This window comes from Meles meles, chromosome 10 (genome assembly GCF_922984935.1).
Source record: "Meles meles chromosome 10, mMelMel3.1 paternal haplotype, whole genome shotgun sequence".
NCBI lineage: Eukaryota > Metazoa > Chordata > Mammalia > Carnivora > Mustelidae > Meles > Meles meles.
Window position 1 is genome coordinate 7,105,325 of NC_060075.1, and position 19,311 is coordinate 7,124,635.

General features: G+C 47.1%; 1 protein-coding gene across 2 annotated transcripts in view; it reads right to left on the reverse strand.

The window, feature by feature from the left end:
- CUL1 (cullin 1) overlaps positions 1-19,311 on the reverse strand; it is a 103,520-nt gene that overhangs the window by 13,187 nt on the left and 71,022 nt on the right. For both annotated transcript variants that reach the window (XM_046020287.1, XM_046020286.1), the window contains exons 7-9: positions 18,457-18,620; positions 13,149-13,311; positions 12,121-12,251 (exon numbers count right to left, since the gene is read on the reverse strand). In XM_046020287.1, the coding sequence (XP_045876243.1) occupies positions 12,121-12,251; positions 13,149-13,311; positions 18,457-18,620 (458 nt within the window). The remainder of the gene's footprint in view (positions 1-12,120; positions 12,252-13,148; positions 13,312-18,456; positions 18,621-19,311) is intronic.

Here is a 19,311-nt window from a genome sequence, read left to right on the forward strand (position 1 = left end):
GGTAGGGGAAGAACAAACAAAAGCTGGTTACTGGGGATTAAATGGTATATTAATATGTTACTATAAAATATTCCAGAAGGTCGAGAAGTTTCTTCAAAGATGTTAAGATCAAGAAATAACCTTGGTTCTGCCATCAAAACACATAGGACGTTTCGCTTACAGACATATTGAAAGAAAACAGATTCTCCACACTTGAAATTACTGATTTCCAACTTGTATAAAAAACAATGACTCCTCAAATTATGTGAACATTCAAAAGATCACAGGAAACACAATTTTTCCAAGTGAGAGTTTGCTTAGCTCATTTTTGCTGTTGTTAAAAATTCAAATTCTGGACTTTTCTGAGAAAACCAATCAGTGAGTAAGATCTGTAACCAGCTGGGTATCTAGAGCTTAGATGGGCGGGCGGTGTAGGAATAATTAAGACTGGGCGCCTGGGTGGCTCAGTCGATTAAGTGTCTGCCTTCGGCTCAGGTCACAGTCTCAGGGTCCTGGGATCAAGTCCCATGTCGGACTCTCTGCTCGGCGGGGAATTGCTTCTTCCTCTTCCTCCGCCCCTCCCCTCTGGATTGTGTGCGCTCTCTCTCTCTCAAATAAATAAAATCTTAAAAAAAGAAAAAAGAAAAAAAAAAAAAGGAACAGTGTAAGACTAAGGTCTGAGGAAGTGCGGGCAGGGCCGTGAGTGGGTCAGACACGGCGTAGGGTCTGAGTCCCACACCTGCCGCTGTTGCAAGACTGGACGAGCCCGGCCAGGGCCTGGGAGACAGGCAGAGCACTAAGGTAAGGGGAAGGCAATGCGGAGATCAGCCACAGGAGAGGCCCTAATTAAGGACACAAGAAGACAAAAGGACCGGAAGGGCAGGGACGCGGAGACAGGTTTGAGTCGGCTGACGCTGGGGACTCACTGCACGTCCCATGCCAAGCCCCACACAAGGACCATCATGAGCACACTATGAGGGTGCTGCTGTCTGGATTCCCCCTTGGCAGGTGGAGAAACTAAGTCAGTTAGGCATCTGGCCAAGGGTATCAGAGACGGCAGTCAGGCCTGACCCCAGGCCCCCTGACTCCTGAGCCAGCATCTCCTCCGCAGCTCTCAGAAGGGCAAAGGCCTAGAGGATAGGACACATCCACAGTGGCGGCCATGTGGACAGAGGTCATCCGCCACGGGGATGCCAGCCGCCGGGCCCTTTACGAGCAGAAGGCCTGAGTGCTGGGGGCTTACATGGCTGCCGGCGTCTGCCAATTCCCGAGAGATATGAATCCTAGGGGTTCGGGAAAAAGAAACCAGAATTCCCCAAATTCTAATTATTCTACATCTTGTAATACTGTTTTTAAATAATGAGTAAGCACTGAGAATGAATTGTTTTCTGTGATAGGTTTATACCAAGAGTTTCAGAGGTTTTCTGTTAAAAAATAAAATAAAAATGCAAAGTTTATTATTATTATGAGCACACTGGAGAAGATTTTAATTTCAACAACATGTACAGTGGTCTCTACCGGACACAGACATTGTAATAAGGGAAAATGTTAAAGAGGGAATGCAAAACGACTGCCAAATAGAAATCACCTAAGATAGTGGAAGCTAATACCACATACACTGAATATCTAAAAATTATCTTAAAATGTTAAAACACACACAGCATTCACTGCCCCATCAGAGAAACTTGTTTCATGACAATTATTCCAGATGTAGAAAAATTTCTCCATTTTGCAATGACTTTTAAAAATGTCTTAGCATTCTTTTAAAAAAATTTTTATTTATTTGAGAGTGAGAGTGAGAACAAGTGGTGGGGAGGGGGAGAGGGAGAAGCAGGCTCCCTGCTGAGGCTGCCCCTGCCGTCGGTGGGTTCTGCTGAACCAGGAATGTGGACTATCATGCTTGTACAATTATGCTTTTCTCTGTTTTCATGATTTCTTGAACAGTGTTTCTCATACTCGGGATGTGGAAAAACCCAAATGTCCCAAGAAATGCCAGGAAGGAATTCCCCGCAGAGAGACCAAGCAGAGGGATCTTCCCCAAGGACACTGAAATCTTTGGACTCTGATTCCAACAGTCTTTCTACTACAGGAGGAGACCCAGCCAGCAGTCTGGCTGGTGAGAACGGGGGGTCTGAAAGGACCCCATGAAGGGAAACGTACGAAGCATCAAGCCTCAGAAACCTGAAGTGAGAATTTGAGGTCCTGAAAGAGAAACTGCTTAGGAACTTGGCAAGGGCAGACGAAGGTAGGAGCACATGGGAATAACAGAGAGGAGCAGGTGTTTCAGAGGGCACCAGACTGCGGGGTTAAAAAAGCAACAGAGATAATGAGAGGTGAGATCAGCTAGAACAAATGCATGCTTTTCATGAAACGTGTCAATTTTTGGTGCGTAAGGAAATGAACAGAGTAGTAACTGCTTTGATTCCTGACCGTCTGCTTATTCAGTAGTACACAAGGGCTTTCTGCTAAGAAACACGACACCTGTCAGGGCTTGTCCCTGAGGGATGTCACTCACCCCAACATGACTTCACTTGTCTGTATAATGCCAGTGACGGTCACATTTATTCCTAGCCCAGACCAGACTTTCCCAGCAGCTCACACGACTTGTCCTTGGCTGTTGCATGGGATTCCCAACTGCATGTCAGAGCCCTCTCTTTCCATCCCCCTACTTTCAGGGTTTAACTGTAGAAAACTTCAAAGCTCTGCAAACTTTACCAAGAATGGTAAAATCTACTCCATGAACCCATCGTCCAGGGTCAACAAGGACTGAGTACAAACACTTGTCACTCACAAAGTCAGGAACCCAATTCCTTCTTCTCTCACCCCCAACCTAACCAACCCATGCGGTCTTCCATCTGGCCACCAAAACAGACCATGCTCTTTTCACTTTAAATCTATTTTCTACACGGTACATATTGTTTAAAAAATAAAAATCTCGGGGCGCCTGGGTGGCTCAGCAGGTTGAAGCCTCTGCCTCTGGCTCAGGTCATGACCTCAGGGTCCTGGGATCGAGCCATGCATCAGGATCTCTGCTCGGCAGGGGGCCTGCTTCCCTCCCCTCTCTGGCTACTTGTGATCTCTGTCAAATAAATAAATAAAATCTGGGGCACCTGGGTGGCTCAGTGGATTAAGCCGCTGCCTTCGGCTCAGGTCATGATCTCAGGGTCCTGGGATCGAGCCCCGCATCAGGCTCTCTGCTCCACAGGGAGCCTGCTTCCTCCTCTCTCTCTGCCTGCCTCTCTGCCTGCTTGTGATCTCTCTCTCCGTCAAATAAATAAATAAAATCTTAAAAAATAAATAAATAAATAAATAAATAAATAAAAATCTTAAAAAAAAAAATCTGATTGTGTCCATTTCATGTCTGTTATCATCACCCGGTTTTCTCTCGCCCTCAGGACTCAGGCACCATCATTAAGGCGGCTTTCAGGGTCTCCTGGCCTGGCCCGCCAGCGCCAACCCTGTCAGTTTCGGTCTGTCTTCCCTCCCTCTCAAGTCACACCAGACTGCCGGCTTCTTAGACCGGGTCGGATTTACACCCACCAGGGGGCTCTGCCCTGTCTGGGACCCCTGCCTCGTTAGCTTCTGCTCTTCTAGTGGACTCACAGATTTTCTCAGGGAAGCTCCCTGAACTGGGAGGACGGGGAGGGCCTGTTCCACGCCCGGACGCCGACCGCACTGGCTGTCCCCCGGCCGGGCGCGGGCTCCGAGAAGCCTGCCGGGGCCGTGTCCACCTTGCTTGTAAGCCTGGTGTGGGACACTCACCAACCACTTCTGACAGCTACAATCAGAAACACCGATAATGACGAGTCTAATTATTACCTTTAATGCCACACGTTTCCACTAAGAAAACCCCCTAATTTTAAGGACCGATTTCGAAAAAAGAAAAAAATGTACATAGGCGCCTCACAGGACGTCCATCTCATCTTACCCTCTCTGCCCTGAAACAGTTCAGCGCACGCGGCCAGGGAAGAGGTCCGAGCACGAGCTCATGGGAGCTGGCGTGCAGCAGACACGGTCTCTCAGGATGGCCTGTGACCCTAATATTGGAATGCTGCCCAGAGGGGGGCGGGGCCCGTGGTGACAGGCTCGAAGGGCCACCCTCCCACTTCACAAACGTAAGCGGGGGCGGATGCGACCGTCCTCGGAAACGTGCCCTCACCCAGGGCGACCTCAGCCCGCTCGGGACCCACGCCTCATCCAGCCGAGTCCGTCACCGCCACGCAGCCCCACAGGACACGTGGGGCCTTGCCAGACACCGTCGACAACCCGAGAGCATTATTCTTGGAGAAGGAGAAGTGAAGGCTCGAGTCATAAGAACACACCGTGCAGGTACCTGGTGGCACAGCGATTCTTCTGTGAGCATCAGCCACGGTCCTCGGAGCGACATTCTCTCCACACGCAACACAGAGAAGCCAACGTTCCAGGAAAGGAACAGTCACAAACCACCGACGACAGAGAGAAGCAGGGGAGGGTCTGGGGCCCCAGAGGATTCACACTGACAACCGCCCGAAGCGAGGCCCAGGCCCAGCCCGGCTCCCCCAGCCGCTCACTCTCGAAGTACAATGACTTTTTGTCTTAAATGACACGCAAAACCCAACCCAAACCCAACCACGAAATACTGGCGACAACAGCACAGAGCGGCCTCACGCACCATCCAGGGACGTGACAGACTCGCATTTTCTTCCTGGGTGTTTTCGAGTCCATCACCTCACCTCTTCTGACACGCAGGAATCACCAGCTTCTCTGAGTGTGGTTTCAAGTCCAAAATGCCGCCAACGAAGGAACCAAGCGATGAGACCCGCACCCCGCACCCCATCACCACGACCTCTGCCCGCCTGCTCCTTCGGCTTCCACCGCACGTGTCTATCCTGTAATCGTGGCTCTGAGACCATGAATAACGACTCTTGAGCCATTACCTTCGGGTCTGATAAACTTCTACAAAGCCCTGGTCGCGCTTCCATCACCGGCCCCGGCTCTGGCTCCCGCCCGCACGTGCCCTCGCTCGGGCAAGAGGCTAGAGGCCCCGTCTGCGGCCCCTCTGGGCTGCCCGGTCAGGACCGAGGCTCCAAGCCGACTGGAGTCAGACACAGAACGAAGACAGGAGAAAACATTCAATTCTGAGAGCGGAACTAAGCTGGACTCGCCCGGCAAACCTGGGACTCCTCTACGAGAAAGAGTGGTGCCGCAGAAAGTAGTTATTGCAGCAGTTCAGCAACAGGAGCAGTGGTGAGAGTTCACGGGTGGCCTTGAACTTGTCTGAAGCCACGCACGGGCCACGTCAGGACTTAAAAATACACAGCAAAGATGAAACCAAAATGTAGTTGGGGTGGGGGATACCAAGTCAGATCTGGGTGGCGAGAGGCTCCCGTAACGGGCTGCCTGTGGAAAGAGCACAGCCGTGCCCACAGCGGGGAGAGAGAAGGGTATATCCTGGATACAAAAACGACACAGTGAGTCCTCCCACAGCCTGCTTACCCTAAACCAAAACGAACACCTGTGTCATTTCTCTTCTGAAGAAAACGGAAATGTGTTTCAGCCCACGGCAAGACAGAAAACAGATTTGCAAGTTCAGCGACAGGCTTTCTGAACCATTTTCCATTATCAGCATGTATCAGTTCTTTGTGTAATTCAACTTGTCAGTTTGACTCCCTGTGTGAGACTGCCTCCTTCTGTCCTAAAGCACCTCCCTGATCGGGCTCCATCAACACCCACATCTACTACATCAAAATTCCCTCTTGCTTTTTTAGAAAACGTTTTATTACACAAGAATTTCAAACCTCATCAAAATAAGAAAGAAGGGTAAAACCAGCCCCCATAACCCATCGCTCGGCACTAAGGGACAGCCGCAGCGGGGAAAGCCCAGGACTCTCTCACCTTGCCCTCCTCCTACCTTAGGAGGGATGTATGTTCCCTCCCTTCTGACCAAACAAAGCAGGCTGGATGCCTGATGTAGGTTCCTTGTCCAGTTTTATCACTGTGTGTATCATTTTCTTCTATCACCAGCACCCACTGAATGGTCGAGTCGGGACCACGTGACTGGAACATTTTACTCCAGAAGAGAAGGGGAATCCTGGCTGGCTGAACGAAACCCAAACCTTGCACCGTGTTCCTCTGTTCGTTCTGGTGCCAAGTTCATCCAAACAAGTGGGTTCCTACAATTACTTCCAACTCAACTTCTCAATCCCAACACAGGGCTTTTTCCTAATTCTGATGAGGTTCTAGATTCATCACCCCTTAGTCTTGCATGGAAAAACACGCTGCCAGAGCTTCCTGATTTCATCTCTGCCTAGATCATTCTTCATTTCAAGCGCTCCCTTTTACAGGCACCGTCATTCCTGGAGCCGGAGCCCTGGGCTGCTCCTGAAAATGCCTCCTTCCGTCTCAAGGAGACGATCTCTCTCTGAGCTGCAAATAAACCTTCACGACTTCGCTCCCCCATCCATCTCTGCAGCCCTACACCCCCACTGTGTGACCAATGGCCCTGCTGGCCGTCCAAGAATCTGCGAGGCCACTCTTGCTGGGTGACAGTTGAGCCCCAATCGGACTGACGTTACTAAATCAAGACATGCTTTCAAAGAGGACCCTGCGCTTATCTGTCGCCATTTCTGCCCTAAGGACAGACAGTAATGAAATATTCTCTTCTGACTTATGTGAAGCCCTCTTTGTTGGGAAGTACTACGGCACCCAGATTGCTGTGAAATCACGTGTAAGGAAAAATTCAACATGGAACCCACCGTATCCTCAAACACTCGTCAGTTAAGTACGCACACGTCTGTATTGACTCTTTTCCTGAACTGTATTTTGCTAGAAGCTACCATCAAGGGAAACTATAAAGCCATCCAAGGACTTGGTATCACGTTTACTTTTAAGTGTAAGGTTGACGACTGTCCACGTTACTGGTGTCTTCTCTCGGGTGGGCTGCTGCGGACAGCATTCTCAGCTCTGCGTGCTAATAAAGTAATTCTCCTGAGCTACAGCTTATCCTTGATGGTCCCGGGGGGTCCAGGAGCGGACTGTACTTCACAGTCCCGACTGCCTTTACCGGTAAGCTCTCCGCACTGAGAGCAAAGAACTGCAGGCCCGTTCGTGACCGTCTCGACCAGGCTGGCAGACTCCACAGCATGGAACGTGAGCACTGTCTATCTCAGCTCTGAGCTGTTTCCTCTCCCGATTCTGCTTCTCTCTCTCTCATATCCCGTTGTCTTTTCTGCATTGTGTTAGCAGCCTCGAGTCCCGCTGGCAACAACCACGAGTACAACTGAAGCTAAGTGGGGTGACACTCTATTCGAAGCGCTGTGCTGAATTCTGAAGGTATGAAGGGGATAAAGCCATTCCTGTAAAAGACATTTCCACAGATATCTAAAATATAAAGTAGTGTCAATGTCCCACAGTCCAACATGCTACTATTTCAAAGGGGTGACAGGGAAAGGCTCGCGGAAGAAATGGCATTTGAGCTGGGTTTTGAAAGATAAATAGGTGTTTAACACAGGAACAAAAAAGGGACGCAGCAGAGACAAGTAGGAAGTTACAACAAGGCAGAGTCACGGAAAGGTGAGTGGGTGATGGAGACGATGCAGAGACAGAGAAACGGGATGAAACCATAAAGGGGAGTCTGGCCACGCGGCTGAGGACGCCTCCTCTCCGCCGTCATTATGATGGCATCATTATCAAGGGATACTTGGAGCACAAGACGCCAGCACTAAAACCATGAGGAGCACGGACTACAGCGAGCTCAGCCGTACTCCCCAGGGATTAGTCGACAGCAGTGGCGGGGACACAGAGGTGACCCACAAATAGAGGCAGGCCCAGGAGAGACTTTTATAAATGCCACAGAGGTACAGGACGGGGGGGGGGGGGGAGGGGGGGCAGGGGGAGTCACTTAGGGCTTGAAGAGAGAGTGGAAAGTTCTTTTTAGAAGGGAGGATCCGAGCTGGCCTTCCAAGCAGGACAGAGTGAGCAGAAAGCAGGCAGGCCCATGCTGTGGGCGAAGGGAAGAGCCTGAGCGCGAAGAGGGAAGTGATCTGGGGGGAAGACAAAGCTCATGAGAGCGGGGGTAAATCAGAAGGGGATTCTGACTTACCAGAATGTTGTAGATTTGATACACTATCATAGAGAAGAGGCTTTATTTCGCTTTGCTTAAGACAAGGATGAAGAATGTGGAGTACGGTGATCCGAGCATTCAGTACTATTTCTGAGAGATGGCAGGGCCAGGGCCAGGCCCCGTGCGGGACGAACAGGAAGGGAAAGGAGAGCGGGAAGAGCATCTGGAGAGCGAAGTCATGGGGCCTAGACGAACTCGGCGAGTTCCCTCCCCTGACTCACTCGGGCCATGTCTGCGTGCCCGACCCCTTCCAGGCCAGAAGCCGTGCCTTGGAAGCTTCCTATACAACAAACCGGCCTATTTAAGATGCTTTATCTGGTTCTTTGTTCGGCTCTAAACCAGTTATGAATCCCATCCTTGAGTATCTTCTGTACAAGGTTCCCAAAGTCCTACTGGTACCCGGGGCGATGTCAGCTGCTCCTGCGCCGTTACCCAGGACTCGGCACATCAGCAGAGCACGCGTGTCCTCAGTGGTGAGGACCTATAAAGGCTGGAGAGATCTTCCCCCGGGACCCTGCCTGGCATGGGGGTAATATGGCCCCACCCGGGTCTGCTTCGGCCCTGCGGCCTGATGGTCTCTGTCCTCCGAGGAGCCCCAAGCGCTCCCGGGAACGGCCTGTGTGCTAGGGGCTCCCTTCCAGCGCCGCTGCACGAGGACCACGGTTCTCGCTTAGGGCAGGGGACATCTGCCTCGGGCCAGTTATTCAGGAACAGCCTTTCATTTTCAAAATTTATTTTTAACTACGAAAAAAGTTTATTTTTAACTATGAAAAAAATGCCTTAGGAAAATGCTCCGCTAGGTTTTGAGGGTACCAATACATAAAATATTGTTTTGAATCACATTACAAGTTTGAAGCCTGTAATTATTTCAGTCTAGGCCAAACCAATCGGTAGCAGATCTAGCTTTCCAAACAATACCTTTTCAAGGCCAGTTAAAGAGAAGTCCGGCTTCTAAGTAAAATCATTTCTCTATCTGTGGACACTTCACCTGTTTTGCTTGCTATAAAAAGAATCATAGGACTAAATGAGAAAACTCTGGTCCTTAAAGAAGCACTTGAACAGTGCTTTCTATGACATTAAATATGCTCACTGCAAATGATTTTCATATGCTATGATCCAACTCAACTGGGCAAAAATGGTCAAACTTTAAAAAAATTGTCTTCTCAGAGTCATTAAGCCCCACTTAAAATTATATATAATAATGGTATTTTTTTAAATTAAGGATAACAGCCTCTTTCCTCTGCTGCTTTTCCTCCAGCATGAGTGGGCTTTAGAAAGCCATCATGGCTTGGGTTACAATATATCTTTTCCATTTGCCACATTCATGGTAAAAATACCTACTAAAATTATTCATATTTTAAGCAGCCTTATTTATTCTTTCCTACAGTAAGTATTTAAGCACCTACTGTGTGTCAAGCTAGTAAGCACTGGGTACACGTGCTCTTTCTTGAACTTCCTCAAGTTTCGTGGGCTCCCGTCACTGGTGAGTAAAGGCATAATCCAGGCCGGGACGGTGGTGTAAGAAACTCACGATCACTTAGCACACTGCAAACTATGAGTCAACTGAGACTTTAAATAAGATGGAAATTCAGGAAAAACTCTTGCAGAAAATAGAAATAAGTATTTACTTCCCCCCAAAACATTTTTCTTCACAACTTGGCAAATCAGTTTCATGAGTTCAATACAAAAATGTCTTTAATAGAGGAAATTATAATTAATATTATTTATGATCAATAATGTATAAACAAAAGAAATGTCTAACTTTTGAAAGTCAAGGCAGATGCCATATGAGTTTATTAAGCTATACAGATTACTCTTCCTGAGGGAAAACCTCGTTTCAGTGTTTAAACCCATGGGAATCACTGGCTTACATTTAAATAATAAAAGGATTACTGAAAAAGTTCAATTTCCAGTAAAATATAACTGCTGATGGTCTCTTTGTGCTGCATACTGCTGACAGATGAAGGTTCCACCTATAATTTTACTCAGAAATAATTTTACTTAGAAACTAAACTTCTGCTTTAACTGGCCATGGAAAAGTAAGGTCAGATTTAAGATTCACCAAGTCAGGTGACTGCATCCAAGAGAAAGAGAAAACAGCAGGACTTGAGAATTACAGTGCGATTTATTTCTCCATCTAGGACCTTACTTTGCTTTGGAAAAGATGGACATTAGAAGTAACACCCCAGCATTCCCATGAAAACAATCTACGTGCATTCGTCTAGGCCACGGACCCCGAGGCCCGCTCCCAGCACGGAGATGGTGCGCAGCCGGCCGCACAGAAAAGTGAGCTCTGCTTCCTGCAGCTGCCGCCCCAAGCCGTGTCTGATGCGATAGCGGACTCACCACTTAGATCATTTCAAGGAGAAGAAATCATTTACTTGGCTCTGCTGCTCATGTGGCTAAGCTGAGTTTCGAATTAGCTCCTGTGAAAACACCTTACATTACTGAAAAGTCGGCCCTCCCTGAATCGTGTGCACGCGTGTGTCAGGCTCCTCGAAAAGGAACACTAAGTGTGGAAAGAGGAAAAGCCATCAGAATGTAAGGATGATTTTTTTTTTTTTAAAGATTTTATTTATTTTACAGAGAGAGATCACAAGTAGATAGAGAGGCAGGTAGAGAGAGAGAGAGGGAAGCAGGCTCCCTGCTGAGCAGAGAGCCCAATGCGGGACTCGATCCCAGGACCCCGAGATCATGACCTGAGCCGAAGGCAGTGGCTTAACCCACTGAGCCACCCAGGCGCCCCTAAGGATGATTTTTAAATAGGTTTTTAAAAGGAAAACTGTCATCACATCTGAGCACTTAGCACGTACGCATCAGATTAATAAGCATATTTCATGTATCACTTGGTCACAAAAACCCTATGAGGTGGTCACCGACATTTTCTGTTAAAAAAAACCCAAGTGACAGAGCCAGGAAAAGCAAATTAGTGGCAAGGTCACACAAAGGAGCGGGGCTTTGAACCCAGACGGGCTGTCGGGGGCCACACTCAACCAGGCCAGGGTAACAACAGCGCCATGGTCCCAACCCAGCGACTCCTGGCGCCGGGACTTCACACTCCAGCTCACACTGAAACCTGGAATCTCTTTCTCAACGCCCACGAAGCCAGGTTCCTTCCATCTTGGAAGTGCAAAATTAATTACTTTATCGACCTGAAAGAAGTGGTTTACATTCACCCCATTAGTAATTCACAGTTGTGTCAAAAGGGAAGCAGCAACCCATAGAAAGAAATCTTCCCAAGTTTTAACAAGGAAATGATTTTAAAAGATGTATTAAAGACAGTGTTGTCAAAAAAAAAAAAAAAAAAAAAAAAGATGGTATGGAAAAAAAAATACAGTACTGTCAAAAATAAAATTAACATTAAACACAATAAAAATCAGAACTACAAAGTTTTCTGATTCAGACATAAGGGCCAACCGTCTTCTAGAAGCTTGATTAGTTCTCCCAAACACTACCAAAATTAAAGTGTGCAACAGGGACAGAACTGAAGATAATTCACCCATCTTTTAGGAACACGAGGTACTCCCTATATCGTAGGTATTCCCACACTAGCAGGAGTATTCCCTGGACTTCCTGGGGAGGTGGGGGTCAGGAGGAGTACAACACACTTCAGGGCCTTCCCAGGGCAAACAGCCCTGTGACCTTCAAGGGAAGGGCAGTCCTCGGATCAGAGTCCCCAGCAGGTGCAGCCTGCGGCCCAGAGGCGCCAGAGCCCTGTGTCTGGGAGGCCGCAGCCTGTCCTTTCTACGGAAGAGTCTTCTCTCTTCTGATGTAAGGCACGTAATTGTGAGAAGAAATGAAGGGAAAAAAAAATATCAAGAAATGACATCCTTAAAGCCTAAAAGGTGCCAGAGAACAGTTCATAGAGGAATTTACTAAAAACGTCTCTGAACCTTCTACTTTAAAAAGCCAAGACAAGGTTCCCTACTAGATTTCTAGTGAATTCTTACCACTTGGATTCGTAAATGGAGGCACATGACGTTGGAAGTTCCTGTGTGGAAACGTTAGGCCGGACTGAATTCCAATTAAATAGTACTTACATTTAAAGCAGCTTCTCCACACTTTTCAATGGCTGCAAGACCCTGATTATGAATGTGTGTCTCTAGAAGTTTTTTCAATTCTCCTAGGCCATCCTGGATTCTAGATACAAGATTATACATGCGACCCAAATCTGAAAGAAGAAGACGCCACCTTTATGCACGGAAACAAACTTCGCACGGCCATCCCCCACGTATGTATTTATACTGTGATGACAGATACCTCAAAACAAAACAGCGGTGTTTTTACATCCAAATAAAAAATGTCTGAATTATAGCCAAGTATTTTGTATTTAGTGTATATATATTAAGCTGAAAGTAACAACGAAGTTGTTATTGTAGAAGTCTACTTTTCCCTTTACTATGAGAAACCAGCAACAAAACAGAGAAAAAAATGTATCAGGAAGTCTATCTGATGTTTCCTAAAATTCTCAAGGTTGAGATACTATTTATGCTCGATATATAATAGGCGCTCAAATATTTGTTTTAAAAAATGAATAAATTTAAGGAGTATTTATGAATATCCATCTCAACACTACAAACAAATGAGTCACAAAAGGGACCCCAAATTCTTCATTTAATGTATGTACGGCATATGGTTAATTTATGAAGACCAAAGAGAAAACTTTTGAATTCCAACATCCATCTTTTGTTGCGCTCCTAACATATCCCAGCAAAACCTAAAGGGAAGACAAAAGACTTCTACAAAAGTCTTTTACAAGACTTCACATCTTGGAAGGATTTTCCAAATAAAAATCCGCAAGAACAAAATTAGAGGCAGTATCATTTACCACTAAAGTGTATGGAACACGTTATATTCCAAACTGAACCGAAAAGATATTCTTCCCTCAAAGTCATCTCCAAAACCCTCTGCAGAGGTCTGACGCCCATACGCGACAAGGTGCACACACACTCATCTTCTAAGAAACGATGCTGCTCATGCTGGGAGCGCTGAGTCTAGAATTTCAAGCAGCTTCAACACTGCAGATCACGAGAGACATGCACCGACGTCTAGAGTTTGAGCGGCTCACCTTCATTTTTGTCAGCATCCAGTAAATTCTGGAATTCCGTGTGGAAAATTTCCAAGTGTTTCTCGATGAGCACCTGCTCACACTTCCTCGCGAGTTCGTCCTGCGTGCTCTCATGCAGGTAGACCTGGACTCTCCGCTGTTCCTCGAGCAGACGGGCCTCTGCCTGCGGGGATTCGTTCAAGTGAATGGTCTGGATTCCTTTTAAAGAACTGTTACGGGATGCAAGTTCAACTCACACCCCTGCTCTAATAAATGAAGAGAAAAGGGAAGGGGTCCTTTGATTCTGTGTGAACGCCAGCCATATTTAAGTGGTCACAATTTTCTCTGCAAGATATTTCTACTTCCAGTTTTTTTTTTTTTTAAGATTTTATTTATTTGCCACAGAGAGGGAGATAGATAGCAAGACAGGGAATACAAGCAGGGGGAGTGGGAGAGGGAGAAGCAGGCTTCCCGCTGAGCAGGGAGCCCGACTGGGGACTCGATCCAAGGACCCTGGGATCATGACCTGAGTCGAAGGCAGACGCTTAAAGACTGAGCCGCCCAGGTGCCCCCCCTCCAGCAGCTTTTAAATGACTTGTCAAGTTTATCATTGTTAGCAGTTCAAATGTGTTTATGTCCGCTTTATGTGGCATTTCACCTTTTGGGGGTACTATCCTTATTCCACTCTCTGAGAAACCTATGGATCCTCCCTTATGCGAAGACATCATGTTCAGGGGCGCCTGGGTGGCTCAGCGAGTTAAGCCTCTGCCTTCGGCTCAGGTCATGATCTTAGGGTCCTGGGATCGAGCCCCGCATCGGGCTCTCTGCTCAGCGGGGAGCCTGCATCCCCCCCCCCCCCCCCGCCTACTTGGGATCTCTGTCAAATAAATAAACAATATCTAAAAAAAAAAAAAAAAGGACACCATGTTCAGAACCCCTGCTTCTGACTGAAAGCTACTTGAAGTCAAGAGTCACATGAATATGTTCCCTGAAATGACCACATGAAAATATTATGGCCTTCTCTTGCCAATCGTTGAGAACATGCCCCTATAACTTTTGGATTATTCATGCATCTCAAGTTCTTTTAACTCCCTTCAAGGAAGAGAGGAAAACAAAGATAGCGTTTAATAGAGCAAAATAAGAAGTCTGTATATTTACAAAGTAGCACAGATAGGTGCGTTTCATGAAGTGTTACTAAGGCACCACTAAATTATCAAAGCAACGACAGTATTTCAATGATAATCTCAAGTTATGCAGGGGATCTGAATAAAAGAGGAAAACTATCTGGTATTATAAAACTGCTGTGCTTTCTGAAATGATTTTCAATTTGGTATAATTTTGGAGAAACCTAGAAAAATTCAACTAGAAGAATAAACACTCAAGAGCCAAGAAAGAAAGAAAAATACAGGCAGGCTTTATGCTGTCAAGAATTACTAACGATGGGACAATTACTTAAACAACAGAAGTTAGAACCTTATTATGCATTCCAAATAGTAAAATGTGAACAACAAAATAAACTCGGGAATTGTCTCTAGTATACATCAAAATGCCAATGTCCTTAATATAGAATGATCTCTGAAAAATCAGTAAGCACTGCCCAATAAAAAATGTGAAAGGAATTTATAATGGAAAAAATATAAAAACAACCTAAAGTTTCTGGTAGGAGTTAACAGAAGTACAGCATATTTGGCTAATGGAATACTATTAACCAGTAAAATAAGTAAATATAAAATGTGTTAATGTAATAAATAAGTGTGCGGGGGGGGCAGGTTGTTTAAAAAAACCCTATAGATTTATTCCAATTTGGTTTTATTTTCTAAAAAGATATATATTTATTAAATAAAAATTTATTTATTTGAGAGAGAGGGGAGAGAGAGAGAGAGAGAACATGAGAGGGGAGAGGGTCAAAGGGAGAAGCAGGCTCCCCATAGAAATGGGAGCCCCATGCGGGACTTGATCCCAGGACCCTGAGATCATGACCTGAGCTGAAGGCAGAGGCTTAACCCACTGAGCCACCAGGTGTCCCAACAATAGGAGATCTTTATGTGCTTTAAGACAGAAGTACTAAGTTAAGCACGTACTGCTTCAGATCTAAAACTTCCCTAAGCCTGCTACCTCACGAGTTCGAGCTGATACAGCACAGGACTGCAGACCCCAAAGCACCACTTTTCCTGCTTGAAGTTATACACGATCCCCGTGGACAGCAAAAACCCAACTGTCATAACCTTAGCTTTCTCTACAACAGACCTTGTCATAACCTTAGTTTTCTCTACAACAGACCTTGTCATAACCTTTGCTTTCTCTACAACAGACCTTGTCATAACCTTAGCTTTCTCTACAACAGACCTTGTCATAACCTTTGCTTTCTCTACAATAGACCTTGTCATAACCTTTGCTTTCTCTACAACAGACCTTCACCCTTTCCCACATGAAAGGTAAGGCTCCGGTGTCACTGCTGGGGGCAGTGGCTTTCCAGCCCCTGGAGCACTGAGGGTCGCAGCATTCTACCGCAGGACCCTTCCTGCGGGGCCAGGTGGGGAGGGAGGAGTACGCTGGTACCTCCGCGATCACACAAACCCTGAAGAACGGCGGGACCTCAGTAACAGCTTATTTTATATACAATGGAGCCAAGGCACGAGGGGTTGCAGCAGGTTTGGGGAAGGACAGCCATTCGGACTCTTTGTGGATTCTCGGTCAAGCAGGCTCTCGATCATCACTGTCAGATAATTATCTGAGAACACCAGGATCAAATCAAATTCAGAATGACTCAAGAAAATCAAGCAATTAAGAACTGCCCCTATTCATTCTATTAGGATTGGTTCCCAGTGAAAACAAAACGAAAAACAGATTTAAAAAAAGTAAGCAAATTAGTGAAGTACTGTGTATTTTATTTTTTAAAGTTTGTGTGTGTGAGACATTATAACCTAGAAGAGTTAACTAACCTTTTGTAGCTCACGTTAGCCTCAATCACAGAAGACAGCAGGATGGGCAAAGCCATCCCTACCGCAGAGAAGCCAAAGATTCCCAAATGTTTCCACTAAAATACTCCTGGACGTCCCAGAAAAGGGACACAGACCCCCATGGAATTTGCACATCAAGCCCAAAGTGGCAGCTAAAGGCTACTTCTCAAAGTCTCATGCTTTAGCTCCATTCCGTTCTTGAGTTTTCTATTTCACTTCCTGGCGATGTTTAATATAAATACAATTCCTCCTCAAGTCTTTATCAAATGTGTCCCCTTCTAACCTGTGGTTTGCACTTTCTCAGCCTTCTGCTGGAGGCTGTGAGTCACGTGCGCCAGTACCCAACACTTCGAACACGCCTGCTCTTTGCCCAGCACCAACTGTATACATTACACATTATCATTCCCATTTTACAGACGAGGAAATGGAGGATCAGAGGGTTAAGGTCAACTTCCCAGTAAATGAGGAGCAGGGAATTAAAACTAGACTCACAGCCAAAGCTAGAGCCAGGAGAACTGTACACAGGGTTAACTTCCAATTCTGTGCTCACAGATTATCCGCATTATGGACTTCCAGAAGGGGACAGAAGTCATGCTGGGCAAGATCCGACTGGATTTGGGCCAAACCGTGAACCCGGCAGGAAAGGAGGCCCCTGTGAGAGCACCAGGACAGAGGAAGGCTGGGTCACACTGGGCTGGAAACATCCAGACCACCAGAAATCCTTGCTCCTCAAGCTGCCTTTGGTTCCGGGCCTGACTGAAAACGCGATGTGCCTGCTATGGGAGGGCTTGTGTAGCCCCGGCCTCACGCAGACACCGGAAACTGAGGACCCACAGACACGGGCTCGTGTGCTCTTGCGGCTGCAGCCCCGACAAAAGTCCTCCCTCCGAAGGGCCCCCCACATGCCGCAGAGCTCAAGTGGAGACGGGGTCCCGAAAACCGCGCGGCTGAGCTAACCCAGGAAGTAACAGGCACTTACGTTCCCAAACTTCAGGCATTTAACCCACAGACATTACACAAAGGATCACTCCTATTTCCAAGTGTAAGACTTCTGAGGACTTGTACTTTTGTTCGGCTTTGAGAACGCAGAAAGTTGTTTGTCAAGGACTTCCAACTTCCAACTCCTAAGGCCCACTTACAAGCAGGCTCCCCGATGGGAAAACGCAGCCAGAGCACCACACACAACCGGGGAGGGACTCCCGCGCTCGGGGAGGCTGGCCGGTGCTCCCACTGAGCTGCCCGCCAACTTTCCATCTCAGCACGCAGACCACGTGGCTGTGCACGCCTGCCCTTCGCTCCCGCGGGGAGGGAATCAAGGGCAGAGCAGAGATCAGGCACCGTGAGCTCCGCCTCCTGGAGATGCCGCACATCTCGGACAGGGGGCAGCAAACGACAGCCTACAGGCCAAACCCTGCCTGGCGGTAAAATTTCACTGGACCACGGCGACACTGGCCTGTGCAGAAGCTGTCACGGCTGCTCTTTTCACGGCAGAGCCCAACGGCTGCAGCAGCGACCAGGGAGTGAGCGCGAAGGCCAAGCTATCTGCTGCCTGACCCTTGACGGAATGGGTTTGCTGGTTCCTCACCTAGGTCCCTCCTCACGGTGACAAGTGCAGGATACCTGTCTTCCCGAGAAAGAGAACCCAAGAACCACGAACACTAGAACTTCACCGCAATCACTGAGCACAGAAGTTCTGATCTGTCTCAGATTCTGTTGTCTCAGAAGGACCTCCTCCACTAGGAACTCGAAAGCTGTACTGGAGATCGTTGGAGAGTATTCCAGATGTGAAAAAGCAAACATCTAAAATTTGCAAATCTTGGGACACCTGGGTGGCTCAGTCGGTTAAGCTGCTGCTTTTGGCTCAGGTCATGATCTCAGGGTCCTGGGATGGAGTCCTACATCGGGCTCCTTGCTCGGCAGGGAGCCTGCTTCTCTCTCTGCCTCTGCCTGCCTCTCTGCCTACTTGTGATCTCTCGCTCTCTCTGACAAATTAATAAATAAATAAAATCTTAAAAAATATTTGCAAATCTAGTTAATAGTTGTTTCTTGAACATGTCTTTTCTCACTGACACAGGACTGTGGCTCTCACTAGACACACGCAGACGTGCTGGGGGCCTGCTCAGGGCCCAGAAGTCACGCGGCTGTTTCCCTCCTCAGAGCAGCAGAGAACACGAAGCCATGATGCTCAGATGAATTTATAAAAGCTGCTCGGGGCTCCGGGAGAAGCACCGGCACCTGCCTGGACGCTACAGGACAACAGGGCCTGAGAGATGACCCGTGTGGGAGCTACCTACGTGCGAAAGGAGAGCTCACCGGAGCGGCGGGGACTGTTCTCACTTCGGTCACTGCACGCGCCACCGTTAACTTACCTTCTTCATATACTCAGTAACTGGGTTCTGCTGCAAGAATTCTGTGCTCTCCCTGGTATAGAATCTCTCCGTGTCAGCCAAAAACTGAGATTCAAAGGACTCTTTATACACTGTCAGCGTAGGGCCCTTGGCAAACGCATCGTCTTCATTCAGTCCCAATTCCACTAGAAACAAAGAGGAACTATATTTCAATTACCCCAGTTTTTATTATATTTTACCCAAGATACCCACGTGTGTAGCATTTGGTTTAAGTTTATAAGGTGAACGGACAATGACAAGGCTCAAGGTCAATCTCTTGCTCACTGGCACTCAAGTACACGTTCCCGTGAAAGAGAAAAAGACACAAAATCCAAGACATGAAAGCAGGTAATTCTGACCCATGGCAAAGCGTGCTTTAGTTATCATGCAGTGCATTTAAAAAACTCTTGTATTTCTAAAAGCTTAAATATAATAAACATGACATTTATTTTTAACTGAAGCATAATTGCCCAACAGCCTCCTGGTTTCCGGGCTCCGTCAGAGCAAGCCGGTATTTGGGTACAAGACGGTCCCCACAGTTAAGTCTAGTCCCCATCTGTCCCTTGAAGAGTCATTACGATATTACTGCTTCATTCCCCATGCTGCACCTCATCCCCCGCCCCGTGACTTAGTTTATAAGGAGACGTTTATAGCTCCTAATCCCCTTCACCAATTTCACCCGCTCCCTCAAAATGACTAAACTTCCAGAGAAATACGATGGCACCGAAGTTTTTAAAACACTGCATCAGCACACTGGTGTCTCAATCTCAATTCTTCAACCTGATAGAGACTCTGGTTATCATCCGTTAATGACACTCAACTATATCGTATTTATAG